Genomic DNA, 17,496 nt, shown 5'->3' on the forward strand with positions numbered 1-17,496 from the left:
AGACACTATTTCCTATTCCTTCACCAACCTGTCTCGGGGGACAGTTTAGCTTTAGATGTAACCTCTGACAACTCCCAGGAACTAGCTGGAGGCAGCAGTACAAAAACTAGAATTTATTTTACCAGAAGAAAACGTCTAGGATCCACACAAGTGGACCCAGGAGAGGCCCTGGCCTGGAAAGGGCACGCACAGCCGTCCACGGTGGGGAGGGCAGCACCCTGGCCCACGGCCCCACTTGGGGAAGAGCCAGAGGCGGCCCAGGCCGTGCCTGCAGAGGAGCTGCCACACGCTGACCCCAAGGGCGGGCCAGGACACAAAGCCCTGCTTGCTGCAAACGGGACACCTTGGCTGCCGGTTCCCCGGGCTGACAGCTCCCCTCTCACACGTACTCCCCACAGTCGGAGATGATGACCTTCTGCTTGGGTTTCCCGTCCTTGCTGCCCTGGGCCTTTGCAGGCAAAACAGAAGAGGAGGAATCAGGGGAGGGAGGGAGGGTGGAGAGGAAAGGGCAGCTCAGGATACCCGCCCCCCAGCAGCAGCCGTGGCCTCTCTCTCCAGGCCCCGGAGCCCCCGCTCCTGCCCTCCCACACGGCTGTGCCCCGGGGGCCCGGGCGGCCGCCCACCTCAATCTGCCGCACGACGTCCAGGCCTTCCGTGACCTCCCCAAATACCACGTGCTTGCCGTCAAGCCAATCCGTCTTGTCACATGTCAGGAAGAACTGGGAGCCGTTGGTGTTTGGGCCAGAGTTGGCCATGGAGAGCAGGCCTGGGGGAGAGAACGACCACGTCGGCCCCCTCCACCCTGCTCCCGGCCCTCAGGATGTCTGGGAGCAGAGGGAGGAGCGTAAATGCTGCTGGGAGGGGGAGTGGAATGAGGACCCGGAGCTGACTATTGGCACGATGGAGGCTGCCAGCATCTTTGAGAAGAGTGGCTTCAGTGGACAGGGGGCACTAGATGTGTGTCTAGAAGGGGACAGAGAGAATGGAAGGCAGGGAGTCTACATAACTTTTTCAAGAAGTTTTGCTTACAAAGGGGACCAGAGGCATGGGTGACAGCTGAGGGGGTACATGAGTCAAAGATTTTTGGAAAGACTGACGCCGCGCACTTTTGTGCTGATGGACTGATCTAGCAGAGCAGGGGAAATGCATTACACAAGGCTGCAGGGGCACATCCACAGAAGCCAGGTTCTGAAGTAGGGGAGAGGAGTAGGGGTCCAGGCCACGAGCAGAGGAAAGACAGCTCAGCCCCTGTACTTGGAGGGAAGTCAGAGCGGGCATGTGTGGACAGATGCAGGAGGCCAAGCATCAGCTGAGGCAGAGGGTGACGTGAAGGCTTTGGGAATGAAGGAAGGGATGGAATTGTTATCTCTGACCAGGACTGAGTGTTAACTAGGGAGCTCTATCTAGTACGGCTGCCGAGGGCCTCCTGCAGAGCTTCGGTCATACATTTCAGTACAGTTCTGTGTTTTTTCTAGTTGCTGGGGGACCAACCACTGAAATTTTTTACTGGAAGAGTCTGACAGAGCGAGGCGGGTAGTGGGGCTGAGGGAAGACAAGGGCTTACACTGGCCGACCACAGAATGTAAGCTAGGTCGACAGGGAGTGAGGACATGGTGGGGGGACGGGCAGTACATGAATGGAAACAAGCTCACTCTGCTTAGCCAGGCCGAACGCCTCTCCTCTGTTCACTGGGTGGGTCTCCTCCAGACCCCCAACCTGTCAGCCAGAACCTCAGCCCATCACTCCCCCGACACAGTCATCCTGCCCAGCCCAGCCCACCGATCACCAGCCACTGATCGGGTCCCACCTGGTGCCGTGTGTTTGAGAATAAAGTTTTCATCGTCAAACTTCTTCCCGTAGATGGACTTGCCCCCAGTGCCATTGTGGTTGGTGAAATCGCCGCCCTGGCACATGAACTGGGGGATGATGCGGTGGAAGCTGCTGCCCTTGAAGCCAAAGCCCTTCTCGTGGGTGCACAGGCAGCGGAAATTCTCTGGCGCCGAGAAAGGAAAAGGTACCCGGGTTAAAAAACAAACCGATGAAACCTCTAACTAGGCTCTGAAAAACTGTTGTATTTGTTTAATGTTCACATTTTCACTTCAAAATATGACATGCTCATTATAAACCTTTGAGATATTGACATCTTGAAGGATTAGAGGGAATTCTAGTTAAAGAAGGAGTGAACACATGCATTCTAGCTCTGTTCCACACTAAACTGGCAGTAAAGCAATTTTTTAAAAGAAAAACCAAACAGGATCTTAGAAAAAAAACACAGGAGCAACTCTTTGTGACTCTGGATTTGGCAATGGTTTCTTTTTTTTTTTTTTTTTATAAATTTATTTATTTGTTTTTGGCTGCGTTGGGTCTTCATTGCTGCGCGCGGGCCTCTCATTGCGGTGGCCTCTGCCGCTGCAGAGCACGGGCTCTAGGCATGCAGGCTTCAGCAGTTGTGGCACACGAGCTCAGTAGTTGTGGCTCACGGGCCCCAGAGCACAGGCTCAGCAGTTTTGGTGCACTGGCCTAGTTGCTCCGCAACATGTGGGATCCTCCCGGACCAGGGCTCGAATCCGTGTTCCCTGCACTGCCAGGCGGATTCCCAACCACTGCGCCACCAGGGAAGTCCCAGCAATGGTTTCTTAATTGTGATACCGAAAGTGTAGGTAACAAAAGAAAAAATAAGCAAATTAGACTTCATCAAAATGAAAACTTTTGTGCATCAAAGGACACTCTCAACAAAGTAAAAAGGCAACTCAGGGAATGGGAGAAAATATTTGCAAATCATTATCTCTTAAGCATTTAACATCCAGAATATATAATGAACTCCTACAACTCAACAACAAAAAGACAAACAACCCAGTAAATGAATAGGCGAAAGACTTGAATAGACATTCCTCCAAAGAAGATACACAAACGGCTCCTTCCCCTAAGCACATGAAAAGATGCTCCACATCATTAGTCCTTAAGGAAATGCAAATCTAAACCACAATGAGATCCATTTCACATCTACTAGGATGGCTATAATAAACAGAAAACAAGTTTTGGTGAGGACGTGGAGAAATTAGAACCCTAATACATTGCTGGTGGGAATGTAAAATGGTGTAGCCACTGTAGAAAACAGTTTGGCAGTTCCTCAAAAAGTCAAACTAGAATTACCATATGACACAGCATTTCCACTCTTAGGTAGGCACCCAAAACAGTTGAAAACAGGGATTTAAACACATATTTGGGGACTTCCCTGGTGGCGCAGTGGTTAAGAATCTGCCTGCCAATGCAGGGGACACGGGTTCGAGCCTTGGTCCGGGAAGATCCCACATGCCACGGAACAACTAAACCCGTGCACCACAACTACTGAGCCTGTGCTCTAGAGCCCACGAACCACAACTACTGAGCCCACGTGCCACAACTACTGAGCCCACATGCCACAACTACTGAAGCCTGCAACCTAGAGCCCATGCTCTGCAACAAGAGAAGCTACTGCAATGAGAAGCCCACGCACTGCAATGAAGAGCAGCCCCCGCTCGCTGCAACTAGAAAAAGCCCGTGCACAGCAACGAAGACCCAACGCAGCCAAAATAAATAAATAAATTTATATTTAAAAAAAAAACACACACGTATTTGTACACAAACGTTCACAGCAGCATTATTCACAATATCTGGAAAGTGGAAACAACGCTCAAGTGTCCATCAACACATGAACGGATAAACAAAATGTGGACTATCCAGACAATGGAATATTATCCAGTCATAAAAATGAACAAAACATTGATACATAGATGCTAAGTGAAATAAGCCAGACACAAAAGGACAACTACTGTATGATTCCATTTATATGAAATGTCTAGAATAGCAAATTCTGAGAGACAGAAAATAGATTAAATGTTCCAGGGGCTAAGGGGAGAGGAGAATGGGGAGTTGTTGTTTAATGGGTACTGAGTTTCTGTTTGGAGTGGTGAAAAAGTTTTGAAAATAGTGGTGATAGTTGTACAACATTATGAATGCAATTAATGCCAGTAAATTGTACACTTAAAAAAATGGATAAAATGACCAAAAAAAAAAAAAAAATAGGAGCAAGAGAAAAGACAAAAGCAACAAAAATCTTTGAAACCGGGCTTCCCTGGTGGCGCAGTGGTTGAGAATCTGCCTGCCAATGCAGGGGACACGGGTTCAAGCCCTGGTCTGGGAAGATTCCACATGCCGCGGAGCAACTAGGCCCATGAGCCACAACTACTGAGCCTGCGCCTCTGGAGTCTGTGCTCCGCAACAAGAGAGGCCGCGATAGTGAGAGGCCCGCGCACCGCGATGAAGAGCGGCCCCCACTTGCCGCAACTAGAGAAAGCCCTCGCACAGAAACGAAGACCCAACACAGCCATAAACAAACAAACAAACAAATAAATAAATAAGAAAAAAAAAAACAATCCTGATGTCCAGGCCACAGCCCAGACCAACTAAATCAGAATCCCTGGGAGTAAGGCCTGGGCATCAGCATTAAAAAAAAAAAAAATCTTTGAAACCTAGAAGACAAATAGATGAGCCATAACTGATATAGCAGACCTAACAAACCTGAAGCTTAAGCTGGTAAAGCCAAGAGCAATTCGATTTATGCTGCAGAAATGCCAAAAGCTCAGAGACAAGAATGAAGATGGCTCTAAAAACAGTAAGTGTGGTTGAAAGCCTGTTTAAAAAAGTAGCTAGCCTCCAGATCCTCTCTCTTCCCTGGCCCTGGCTGCCGGCTGGAGGTCTACCTTCTGGTATGTTAAAGCAGAGGGCCTATGCTCTGGGATGCACTACACACAGCCGAGGGTTGAGGTACCATAATGACAAATGGAGATCAAGTGACGTTTATATACTGTTCCCACCCCCCCAACCATGATGGCAACGAGCTGGAAACAGGACCACTAGCAAGAGACTAGAGTCTTCTCTGTGGACTCTGCTTTGTCCAAGAGACTACAACTCAGGAATACTTACCATCCAGGGTCCGAGAGACAGAGAGAATCACCTTGCAGTGGAAGCCTCAGTCAGCAAGCCTTACCGATATCTAGGGAGTTTCCAAGCAGATTTTTAGGGCCCTAGTCTTAAAGGCATCTAATGTGAAAAGCAAAGACCAAAACAAGCAAACAGACCAATAACAAACAAAGCAAAAACAAAATTTTAAAACTCCGAAAAAAGTAACCTGAAACATAGCTGTATAGGAAAAAGAAGCTTTAGTAATCTCCCAAGATGAAATGGCAGTACGTGCATGAAATAAGCACAGGATGCTATGAAAAAGGACATTTAGGAAGGTTCCAGAATGAGAGAAGAGAGAAATCAGAAGGGACAAATGCAAAGAAATAATCCAAGGAAATTTTCCCAAACCAAAAGATAGGACTGCCCTGATTGATGGGTGTGGTGTGCGGAATAATGGCTTCCCAAAGATATCTATGTCCCAATCCCTGGAACCTGAGACTATGTTATGCTGTACACAGCAAAAGGTACTTTGCAGATGTGATTAAGATTATGGACGTTGAGATGGGGAGAGTAGCCTAGATTATCCAGGTGGGCCTAATACAATCACAACCTTTCCCATCTGTAGTCAGAAAGAGAGTTAGAAGTGGATAGAAGAGGAGGCAGGAGAGAATCGAAACATGAGAGGGACTGGATCTACCACTGTTGGCTGCGATGATAGAGGAAGGGGACCACAAGCCTCTAGAAGCTGGGAACAGCCCTCAGCTGGCAGCCCACATGGAAATGGGTACCTCAGTCTACAGATGCAGGAAACTGAATTCTGCCAACAACCTCACTGTCTCTGGAAACAGATCCACCCCTAGAGCTTCCAGTAAGGAACGCAGCAACCCAGCCATCATCTTCATTTTAGCCTGCTGAGACCTGTGTTGGACTTCTGGCCTTCATAACAGTTAATAAATTTATGTTCTTGTAAGCTGCTAAGTCTGTGATAATTTGTTACAGCAGCAAGAGAAAACTAACACAGTAGGGCCCACTGAATATCCAGCATGACGAATGGAAGGAGATCTACTCCAAAGGCACACTGTTTCAGAACACAGGACAAAGAGACCCTCCAAGCCTCTGGACCAGTGTTATCTAACAGCCATTAAGCATTTGGATAGTGTAACTGAGGAAGTGAATTTTAATTTTATTTAACTTGAATTAATTTAAACTTAAATAGTCACACGTGGCTAGTGGCTACCATACTGAACAGCTCAGCTCTAGGCAGAAAATTTTAAAAAGGTTTTGTATAAAGGACCGAGAATCAGAATATTAGACTCCTCTACAATTTTACAACCAAACCATCAAGTGGGAAAGTAGATATTTTCACACATCAGTCTCAAAAAACTTACCCTCCAAGCTCTTTTCTCCAGAAGCTACAGAAGTATGTCTTCTACCGAAACAAGAGACTAGACCAAAAAAGACAACAGAGGTTCCAACATAAGCGAAAATAGGAGATCCCATGACAATAGCTATGCAGTGGCGCCTGGAAAGCAACTGGTCCAGGCCAGAGGAGGTCAGAAGGCTCCAAGGAGGAACAGTGAAATTGACAGAATATCTGATGTATTTGAACATGATGAGAGATTTATATAAGCAGGAGAATTTCGGAGAGACTCAGGAATATATGCACAGAAGACTAAGCAAATGTGAAAACAAGACAATTATGAATTCCAGGGAAAACAAAGTGCTCTGTATGAAAGGAAGTTATCACAGTATGATGCTTACACAGTTAGAATAACCTATGACCTCAACAAAATTATGGTAACAATGTAAGGAGGATGAAGGAGCAGGGAAGGTGATTTAAAAAGCTAATTCCTTATCTTCTGAAGTGGGAAGCCAATAGATGTCTAAAATGAAAAAAACTCAGAAAGTAGCAACATAAATCTGTTATCTACCAACATGGAGGTAAAAACCTAAAGAATCAGCTAAGAGTTGAAATTGGCTGCCTCTGAGAAGCAGCAAAGGGGGGGATGGGGCAGGATGGGAGGACAGCATGGGGGCACTGCTGTTTTTCAAAACAAGCTTTGTGGAATTAACATTCTAAACTATATGTCTATATAATAAAATTTAGATTAAAAGAAGAATAAATAGAAGTCAGTATTTAGCAAATGAAAAATACTCAAGAAACTGTTAGTTAACAGTAGTTACTTCTGAAGAGTAGGACTAGATGTGGAGAAGAAAGAAAGACTTAGGTTTTCAATTCATTGCCTTCAATATTGTTGGAATATATTTATGTGAGTATACTTTTTTTTTTAAACCATGAATACACATTTACTTGTATTAAAGAAAAAACTATTATTAAAAAGTAGTAAACCAGGGACTGCCCTGGTGGCACAGTGGTTAAGAATCCATCTGCCAGGCTTCCCTGGTGGCGCAGTGGTTGAGAATCTGCCTGCTAATGCAGGGGACACGGGTTCGAGCCCTGGTCTGGGAAGATCCCACATGCCGCAGAGCAACTAGGCCCGTGAGCCACAACTACTGAGCCTGCGTGTCTGGAGCCTGTGCTCCGCAACAAGAGAGGCCACGATAGTGAGAGGCCCGCGCACCGCGATGAAGAGTGGCCCCCGCTTGCTGCAACTAGAGAAAGCCCTCGCACAGAAACGAAGACCCAACACAGCCAAAAATAAATAAATAAATAAATACATACATACATACATTTATAAAAAAAAAAAGAATCCACCTGCCAATGCAGGGGACATGGTTTCGAGCCCTGGTCTGGGAAGATCCCACATGTTGTGGAGCAACTAAGCCCGTGCACCACAACTACTGAGCCCACATGCTACAACTACTGAAGCCTGTGTGCCTAGAGCCCGTGCTCCGCAACCAGAGAAGCCACCGCAATGAGATGCCCAGGCACCGCAATGAAGAGTGGCCCCTGCTCGCCCTGCTTGCTGCAACTAGAGAAAGCCCGCGTGCAGCAATGAAGACCCAACGCAGCCAAAAACAAATAAATAAAATAAATAAATTTATATTAAAAAAAGGTAGTAAACCAGCACCTCTAAAGCTTCAAAAATGCATGCTCTGACTCATCTGTTAATAGATCCCAGGATCTGAGATGCCGCAAATCAACTCAGGTCAGAAACAACGTCAAGGACACAAGAACTAAGGCACTGAGAACCTTGGAAAGGCTCACTGCTCAGCTCCCAGCTTCCCGGCCATCCTGACCGGAGTCCTGCTCACCTGCTGTCATGGGAACGACGTCTGAACGCAGGAGCATCTGGATGCGGCCTGCTGGCTTGTTCCCAATCTTGATGTCCATGTACACCTGAGGGTTCGACCGGGCCTTTTTTACAGCGGGCTCTCCCTAGACGCAGGAGAAATGGCCAGGTTAGAGAGAACAGCTGACTCCCCGACTAGGAGAGCGAGTGTTCTTCTGAAGACACCCCAGAACCCACTGCAGCGAGCGGGCTGAGCAAGGCACCGACAGGGAAGGCCTTGGGCCCTGATGGGGCTGCAGAAGGCGGAGGCCACGGCCACGGCCCCCAGCTGGACACCCAGTGACAGGAGACCTCAGCACCCTCTACCCGGAGCCCCACCCCTCAGGCATTTTATCTCATCTCACTGCCTCAGACACGTCAGCTCGCTTCGCCTTCACCCTCCCCTGCAGTCACAGAACAACGCTTTTCTGGCCCAAAACACACAACTCTCAACAACTTCAACCCCAGTTCAAGCCCACCCACCCTAGTCAGTTAAACAGACCCATTTCTGCAACACCACCCCCTTCCTCTATGCTTGGCCCTGCGTATCCGCAGGCTGGCTCCAGTGGAAGCAAGGAGGGCCTAAGTGCTCAGAATGGAGGTGGTTGGGACCTTGCTTTATACTCCAAGTAGACGAGGCTGGGCAGAGGAGATATTTATTACAGCTGTCACATTTGCTCCAAAGAGAAAACTCAAGTGTTCTTGTTTGTGCTTCAGTTTAACAAACTCGCTGAGGTATCACGCTGGGCACTGAGGATACTGTGACTATTATTTGCTGTTAACAACAGTAGTAGCATAGTTGTAACAGCAAATACTCACATAGCACTTGCCATGTACAGGGTACTATTCTGAACGTTTTAGGTAATCAGCTCATTTAATCTTTACAACCACCTGTGAGATCAGTGCTACCATCATTCCCATTTCATAGATGGGGAAACTGAGGTGCAATGAAGTTCAGTAACTTGCCCAAGGTCACAGAGGTGCTAAGTGGTAAGGCTGGAATTCACACCTAAGCCCCTCCACCCCCCAACCAAGTCCACGTTCTTAATCACATTACCCCACCTCACATTCCACATTTTTATTAACAAGGTCTTTATTAATATGAGGCCCCTATCCTCACAGAATTTACTGATTAGAAAGGGAAAGGCAATAAGCACTTGCATAGCCTTTACAAAAGCAAAGACATACAGAGAAATACAAAGAATGGTTTTACCAAGAGCGTAAAGTGGGGACTGCAAGGTGAGAGGTGGGCAGGGTCAAGGTCAGGAGAGTCCCCCGCGACTTTATCTCCCGGGACAGGTGATGGGCAGCCACTGAAAAGTTCTCAGCAGGAGAGTCAGATGATCCATGATATGCTTTAAAAAGATCATTCTAGCTGCCTTTATGAAAGACGGGAGGAGAGCAAGACTGCAGCCAGAAGGCTAGTTAGGAACCTATTGCAATTATCCAAATGAGACGAGAAGTTACATTGGGACAATTGAGTAATCAGGGGAGGATGGATTCAAGGAAGATTTAAGAGAAAAACTTGGCAGAATATGATGTTCTGGTTCTATTTTAAATAGGGGTCTAGAGTGACCTAGGGTTACTCCACTGACTAAGGGCCATTTATGTGCTCTGCTTTGCATCTGGGTATCTGGCTTAGGTCAATGTGGATGGATGGTGGCAAGTTGGTGAGTTTGAGAACACAGGAAGAACGGGATTAGAGAAGGGAGGGCGAGACTTGCAGCAGAAACGTCTGAAGCTCAGGACTAGAAACAGAGGCCAGGAAAGTCAACAGCACAGGAGAGGCTGTGAAAAATCAGAGTGACTGCCACTGTTCTGGCAAAGAGGGGAGAGGGCTGCTGTGAGTCAAGAAATTCAGAAGAACAACGTTTACAAGAAGGGGAGAGGCAGCCTGAGAGGCAATGGTTAGAGAGGTACGCCGAGAATCAGGAGGAAGTGCCAAGGCGGGTTCTCTGGAAGGAAGAACCTCAAACCTGTGCCCAGGCTGCCGGGAAGGTACCCCCACCCAGCCCTGCCTCCCCTGCATCAGGACAGGAAGCTCCAGTGAAGGGGGACTGATGAGGAGGGCTGCAGTGGTGCGCTCACCACCCCTCCTCACCTCAGGCTTCCTCCTCGTCGGCGGCAATCACAGAACAGAACCCGAGCAGAGCTGAGAAGCTCCTCATGCAGAGCACAAGGACAAGAGGCCTAAAGCTTCCCTTTAGTTCACTCATTAGCACCTCCACCAAAACACTACAAGTTCATTTTTCATTCTCTCTGCTTTTGTATATATGTTTGCAAATTCCCATAGAAACCTAAAAAACGAAGTCTCCTGTGGGAAGTGCCAGCCTTCAATCTCACCTCCTGGGTTTCCACTTTGGGAGGCTCTGATCCTTCTTCCTCTTTATTTTCCTCAAGAGTCTTCCCAGAAAACTTCTTCAACCAGTCGTCATCGGACCAAACTGAAAGGAAAGAGGCAGGCAAATGAGAACAAATTCAAGCTATCAGCCAGCTGCTAAGTAGCTGCTTTGGTCAGCAAAGCAGAACATACTCTGTGGCCCTCTCGGCCAGAGGACTCCACTTTGGGAACTCCCACAGGTAAGGAAAGTTCCCACCTTTCAGGGACTGCCAGCCCTGAAGCCCGGCTCTTAGCAGGACTAAGTGAAAAAGCTATGCCCCAGGGAAAGGTGCAGCCTTTGCCAGTCCCAGCCCTTGACGGAACCTGCCAGGAGTGTTCAGAAAACGGGGAAAACGGAGAAGCTCAAACTCTTTTTATTTCCCCACAAAGGTGGCGCATGTCCTTCGCCAGTGTAAACCACGCTCTATTCCTGTCCACCAGAGTAGCATTCAGCTCCCACTTCCAAGCAAATCGGGACAGAAAGGCAACCAAGGCCAAACTGGACGATGTGATGGGGAATCTGTATTGCTCCCACTCGCCTGGTCTGGAAGAGCCTTCCTTAATCCTCATGGGTTTTGCCAAATTGACACGAATTGTCCGTCCAAAGAGCTCAGATTCATTCTGAAAAGATTGAAAATCCAGCTGCTTAAACTCTGTTAGGTTAAAACAAAGTCAGACAGCTTTCCACATCCTTCTGAAAAATCCGAGACAAGCTCATGACTTGTTCTCCCTTAACCCCTGAGCCCCTAGCACCCAAGTTATGCACCTGCTGCAAAGTAGCCTGTAGGTTGCAGGGAATTTCCTCCCTGGAGCCATCAGATACCTCCTTTCTTTCTTTTCTTTCTTTCTTTTTTTTTTTAAAGTTGAAGCATAGTTGATTTACGATGTTTCAGGTGCACAGCAAAGTGATTCAGTTATACTTTACATATATATATGTGTGTGTGTATATATATACACATATATATACACATACACACATATATATATATACACATGTATATATATATATTCTTTTTCAGACTCTTTTCCATTGTAGGTTATTATAAGATATTGAATATGGTTCCTTGTGTTATATAGTAGGTCCTTGTTGTACATCTATTTTATATATAGTAGCGTGTATCTGACATTTCTTTCAATACCACCAATGACCTGTGCTTCCAAAGGTGACTCTGGGTTCAGAGCACTCTGAAATTACAAGGATAAATGCAGTTTCCAAGTACCCGAGTTCACCTTCAAAAGTCAAGATCAGCTTTAAGTGGTGAGAAATGATCTCTCTCTCTCTCTCTGAGAGCTGGGGCATATGTTTGGTGAATGGGAAACAGAGAACAGGAATAAAGGAAAACCTTATTATCCTAAGATAATTGGTACCAGGAAAGGTCACTTAATGTGAATTCACTTAAGGCAATGAAGAAAATTTCATGGTAAAAAGTGAAGGGAAAAAAGATTGATCGGGAATTTACTGTGATGAAACTAAAAATAATGAAAATAAATTTCTTATAGTTAAAATTCAGGTTTAATTTATGTGCTATTTATAGGACAAAGATGTAATGGATGCTGATTAATCTGTAGTATTTTTCCAACAAAATACTATCAACATTATGATATTTTTGCATTTCTTATCTGATGTGAAAATCATAAGCATCTTGAAGAGGGAATACATACTTAAGAGCTACATCATTTTCCCCAAGGAGTTCTCCAGGCTATTCCAATCATTTGCATCAGCAGCATAACCTATCTTTATCCTTGTCGAATTTCTCTTCTCAATTGTTAACTGGTCTAACACTTCATGAAATCCTGCCTCTTTTGTAAAGTATGCAACTTCACTGTGCAATCAATTTGCATTGTGTTTGCAATTTCCTATCCTAGACACGGGCAGCCAGTGAGAGACTGGTCAACAAGGATAGCAAGGTTAGCATTTACATTATTATCAAATTGATCAAAAGCGATCAATTCACAGTGAATATTTTCACATGATGATAATCTGTACTTCCCCATGCAACCTTGTAACTTTGGCGGTTCAGCAAACTCATGTATGAATAAGTGCCCTCTGTACCAGCAAAAAGCAACTTCTGTAAGAAGGAGGATTCCTAGCCATACCATGTTGTCGATAGCTGCTGCAGCATCCTGCCAAGGAAAGACAAGGTACAAGTTTAGGCTTGCAATATATGTGGAACCTAGAAAATGGTACAGATGAACCGGTTTGCAGGGCAGAAACTGAGACACAGAAGTAGAGAAAAAATGTATGGACACCAAGGGGGGAAAGCGGCGGGGAGTGGTGGTGGTGGTGGGATGAATTGGGAGATTGGGATGGACATGTATACACTGATGTGTATAAAATGGATGACTAATAAGAACCTGCTGTATAGAAAATAATAATAATAATAATTTATTAAAAAAAAAAGTTTAGGCTTGCAGTCAAATGCTTCTTGTGGTGTCTAAACATACTCAGTAGCCAAAAAAAAAAAAAAACAACCTAACAGGAAAAGGTCTATTTATACTCCTTGCCCAGGTTGTATGTGTCTAACAAAGTGCACTTCCTGGGTGACTTCAGCTATTGGCTATTTAGTGGAAGACAAAGAAATAATCACCAGTGCCGCAAGAGCTCTGCAAAGCAAGAGGCGCAGGATCTGGCAGGTCTGCGATGTTAACCACAGCCTACAGTTTGATTAAGTGAGGGAAACTTTCCTTCAAATAGCACTTCTTATCTCTCTGGAAGCATCAGCACGAGGCCCCAAAACCCAACCAAATGGAGAACAGCTCCCTTTGTAATCAGTAACAATAATAACACAAGTCAAAGACTTAACATAGGTAACAGAATTTTCTCACCTCTGCCAACTCAAATTCAACAAAAGCAAATCCTCGATGCTTTTCTGAAAAAAGGCAAACAAAGCCAAGCAATTATCATGTGGGGCAATGGGAAGAAGCAGGTGGTCACAAGGAAAGTGAAGTCAGTTGCATGCCTTATCCATTCATTCGAAATTCTACACAATAACTATTTAGGAAGAAGGAATCTTACTCTTTGATTCTTTCTAGTTTAAATAACATTTCAAGCAATATTAAACTGTTTTGTAGTGAACATAGCTGAATAATCAACTATAGTTTTAATCTCTAAAAGCAGCATTCAATTCTTTTACCAAAGCCAAATTAAAACCTTAACCTTTGCGTGCAGGAGCTAGAAAAATGAAGTCATTTAACCTATCAATTATTCATTCCAAGCATACATTTTGAACATCAACCGTGCATAAACCATGAATCCTAAAACCTGGGTAAGGACGCTGTCTTTATCCTCAGCAAAACGCTAATCTAAGCAGAAAGGTCAAGTGCACAACAACACTAGTTTAATTAACCAATTAACCTTAGAGAGTCAATATAACCTTATCATTTTTATAACATATAAAGATCCCAGGGAGGTTAAAATTATATGCAAGGTTGATGATAGAGCTGAAACGCACAACTCGACTCGGGACTCAGTAGAGTATAGGTTGCTAAAACCTCAAAACACGTCTTAGGACTTAATGAAGCTCAGGTTCTTTTGTCTTGGCCCAGAAAGAATTCAGTGAGAAGCAAAGTGACAGGCAAGAAGTGATTTATTAGCATAGGACGCTTGTGAGAGATACAAGGGGGCAGGAAAGAGAGTGCCCCACAGAGAACTCAGTGGGCTACATACAGTTTTATAATTAAAGGAAAAGTGGGGAGGGGGAGAAGACCACCTTCTTCCTCATTCTTCGAGTCTTCCATAAGTAACTCCTCCTACAGGTTGGGCAAGGGAGTTTTTGACCCTATCTGGTCCAACCTGGACTGTCATGGCGCTATGGAAATGAGCAAAAAGGCGGTAATATACACTAAAATATGGTAAATCACCTCAGGTTTCAGCATAATGTCACCTTTCCCCTATGTTTTTGTTTTTAGTGTGTGCAGAGAAGCATGTCCTAGGGATCATTAACTTACTGATCTCAACCAGCAGGATGCAGGCATCACTGACTTGATGTATAGTTTTGTTGTTAAGCAAGCCTGCTTGGTTTCACGAGTTAAGCAAGCCTGCTTGGTTTTGTTGCTAAGCAAGCCTGCTTTCTTGAGTGATCATTAACTTACAGGGGTCTCCCAAAGTTCCCTCTCTATCTGTGATCCCCTAGTGGGATTTCTAAACTAGCTGCGTACTCTATCCCTATCAGAGCTGGGCCTAAAACTCCAATCTTAAAAATGACAACAAAGGTTAAAATAGAAAACTGAACTACAACTGTGATACTAATTGATGGAAAGCTTACCCCCAGGTACACAGAGGCTAAGGCCCCACTGTTGAAGCTGGGCTTTCCTGGTACCCTCTTTAATAGCACAGCCGCCAAGAAGGGAGCAGGTGCGGTAGAGTGCCTGGCAGGTAGTTCGAAACAACAGATCTCCATGTAGCTCAAAACCTATCTTCCTACTGGCTAACTGAAAAGTTTGTCTTTGCTCAAATGCAACAGATGGGACTCTCTGCAAAGCATGTTACAGCTCACAACCACAAGCCTCAGAACAGTCCTTCTGCATCAAGATCACTGTCATGCTGCCCAATGCATATTTAGAATGCACTGTGATATGACTTAAAAAAAATTTTTTTAAGTTCTTTTCCTTGCAGGAGGATTCTGAGCAGGCGAGACACTAAAAAGACTTACCCGTTTCATAATCCAGAGGAATCTGGATATCTGTGATGTCTCCAAAAGGGATAAAAGCAGCATGAAGAACTTTGTCATCCACCTCCTCTGCCAGCCCACCTGCAAAGAAGCCAAGGGCCTTCTGAGACACTGTCCTCTATTCTCTCAAGACCCCGCCCATCTTGAGAAGTCCCTGCTGTAAAGTTAGCACGCTACCACCAAAGGGAGGGGTCTTTCCATCCAGTCCTTTGGGTTCATAAACATCCCCCTCATATGCTCCCTCACACCTACTTATGATGCAAACCCCTCTCTTCACCCTTCTTTCAGACCCTCATCTAGCCCCAGGATTACTGCAAGAGCTTCATAACTGACCTTCCTCTCCTCCACAAAGCCAACCAGAAAGATCCCGGGAACGTGCAGATTTTAACCCATCACTTCCCTGGTTAAGCTACTTCAAACGTTTCCCACTGTCCTAAGGATAAAGTATAAACTTAGCAGTATACGCAAGGCTGTTCATAAGCCCCTGCCCACCTCTTCAGCCTCTTTCCCTTTGCTTCCCCGCAAAATGATATACTTGCCTCCAAGTGTCAGGCTATTTTACACCTTTGGGATTTTGCTCCCTTTCAGTAAACACACTTGCTTCTACTTCGGCTACCCGGCTAACTCCGGCTCATCTGCGGCGTCACCGCATCCTCAAAGCTTGCTCTCACCTCTCCAGATGGAGGGGTCACTTCTCCCCGCACCCAGGCCCGTATCACCAGTGTCCGTCCCCACCAAAGCGCTCATCAAACTATGCTATTGAGGTTATTCCCATTTTTAGCCGGCTAGTCTGGGAACTCTTTTGCGTAGGGCAACAGCGGGGGCTGAGCCCTCACTGCTGTGAACATAAAGTGAATGGGCGCGAGGATTCAGAGGTCCCTAATATTCCTCCACCACTGCCCCAGGCCCAGGAGGTGAAGAGATTCCTGTTAGAGCTTGGCGGACTTGGAAAGAGCTGCAATGACCGTTACGTCTCAGGCTCACACCCTGAGGCCAAGCAATACTGCCAAAGATACGGCCTAGACAGCTGCTCGCCGCCCTCCGCGCCCGGAGACCTGTCCAGCTCCACGCCACGACCCACTAGCGGCCCGGTTCGCCCAGACTCCACCCAGAGCCCGCGCCTGCTCACCCACGTACAGCACTCGCTTGGTAGTAGCCATCTTGCTCCCGCACTCTTCCGCCGGAAGCCTACTCTCAGCCCGCCCCCTTCTCCAAGGCCCCGCCCCCGGGTACCGCTCTCGCAGACCCCGCCCACTCCCGCTTAGGCCGAGCCCGCCTCCGGCTCCCTTTGAGCCGCGGGCGCCGAGCAGGTGTATCTCGGTGGGTGAACAGACGTGGTCCCGGCGCTGCCCATGTTCCGTCGTGCTGAAAACAATCTTCTGAGGGGTCAGCCGGGGTCCGCAAGTAATAAGCTACGAACAAACTACGGTCCGCGGGCCATCCCGCCCGTCTGTTTTTGGACAACCCGGGAGCTACGAATGGTTTTTACATTTTTAAAGAGCTGGAAAAAAAAAAAAAAAAAAGGTAAGAAAAAGAAACGAAACACGAATAATATTTCGTGACACGTGAAAATTATATGTAATTCAATTTTCATTTTAAAAATTCCAAAAAAATTTTATTGGAATCCAGTCTTGCTCATTCCTTTTAGCATTGATCTGTGGGTGCTTTCAGGATGCAAGGGCAAACCCAGGGCCTGCACAGCTTGAAATATTTACCATCTGACTCTTTGGGAAAAGCGTTTGCTGACTCTTGGAATAAATCAACTAATACATAAATCATTGATTGACTTAAGTGGTACAAAATAATGGGGCCACTTATTTTAGATACAGTAGTTGGTTAAGACCTCCCTGAGGCCACATTTAAGCTGAAACCTGGAGGAAGAGGAGCCAGAGAGAGGATGGAGCAGGGAAAAGGGTTTCAGGGAGAGGAGACAACTTCTGCCGGTTAAAGGAACTGAAAGGCCAGGTGTGGGAGTTGGGGAGGGGAAGGGCATGAAACATCAGGCAGGAAAGGTGGGCAGGGGCTGCTTGATGCAGGGCCCTGTAAACCATGTGGAGGATTTGGGGGCTTTGAGAAGCTACTGAAGGTTGTGATGGGGAGTTACATGGTCACATTTATGTTTTAAAACAGTGCTCTGGGGGACTTCCCTTGTGGTCCAGTGGTTAAGAATTCACCTTCCAATGCAGGGGACACGGCTTCGAACAAAGAGCCTGCGCCGCAACACAGAGCCCGTGTGCCACAACGAAAGATCCCGCATACCACAACTAAG

At 46.2% G+C, this 17,496-nt stretch overlaps 1 protein-coding gene across 2 annotated transcripts; it reads right to left on the reverse strand.

Annotated features, from left to right (window-relative positions):
• Positions 1-97: 97 nt before the first annotated feature.
• On the reverse strand, positions 98-16,408 carry PPIE (peptidylprolyl isomerase E). 2 transcript variants are annotated; one of them, XM_082366554.1, is made up of 10 exons: positions 16,357-16,408; positions 15,210-15,308; positions 13,384-13,427; positions 12,655-12,681; positions 11,097-11,178; positions 10,521-10,621; positions 8,161-8,284; positions 1,808-1,993; positions 624-766; positions 98-448 (listed from the first exon to the last, which is right to left on the reverse strand). In XM_082366554.1, exons 1-10 carry the CDS (start codon positions 16,385-16,387, stop codon positions 380-382), a joined length of 906 nt encoding a protein of 301 aa, XP_082222680.1. In that variant the 5' UTR covers positions 16,388-16,408; the 3' UTR covers positions 98-379. The 2 variants fall into 2 exon arrangements, with proteins under 2 accessions (XP_082222680.1, XP_082222681.1); XM_082366555.1 differs by lacking the exons at positions 13,384-13,427; positions 15,210-15,308; positions 16,357-16,408 and having other exon boundaries at positions 12,611-12,667.
• Between the last annotated feature and the right edge of the window lie 1,088 nt (positions 16,409-17,496).

Source organism: Balaenoptera borealis (assembly GCF_965194805.1).
Source record: "Balaenoptera borealis genome assembly, chromosome: 1".
Classification (NCBI taxonomy): Eukaryota; Metazoa; Chordata; class Mammalia; order Artiodactyla; family Balaenopteridae; genus Balaenoptera; species Balaenoptera borealis.

Coding starts and splice junctions, on each gene's coding strand:
- PPIE (XM_082366554.1), bottom strand. CDS start 16,387: ATGGCTACTACCAAGCGAGTGCTGTACGTGG. Junction 12,682..13,383: donor TTGAATTTGAGTTGGCAGAG/GTGAGAAAATTC, acceptor TTTCCTTGGCAG/GATGCTGCAGCAGCTATCGA. Junction 8,285..10,520: donor CCAAAGTGGAAACCCAGGAG/GTGAGATTGAAG, acceptor TCCTGCGTCTAG/GGAGAGCCCGCTGTAAAAAA.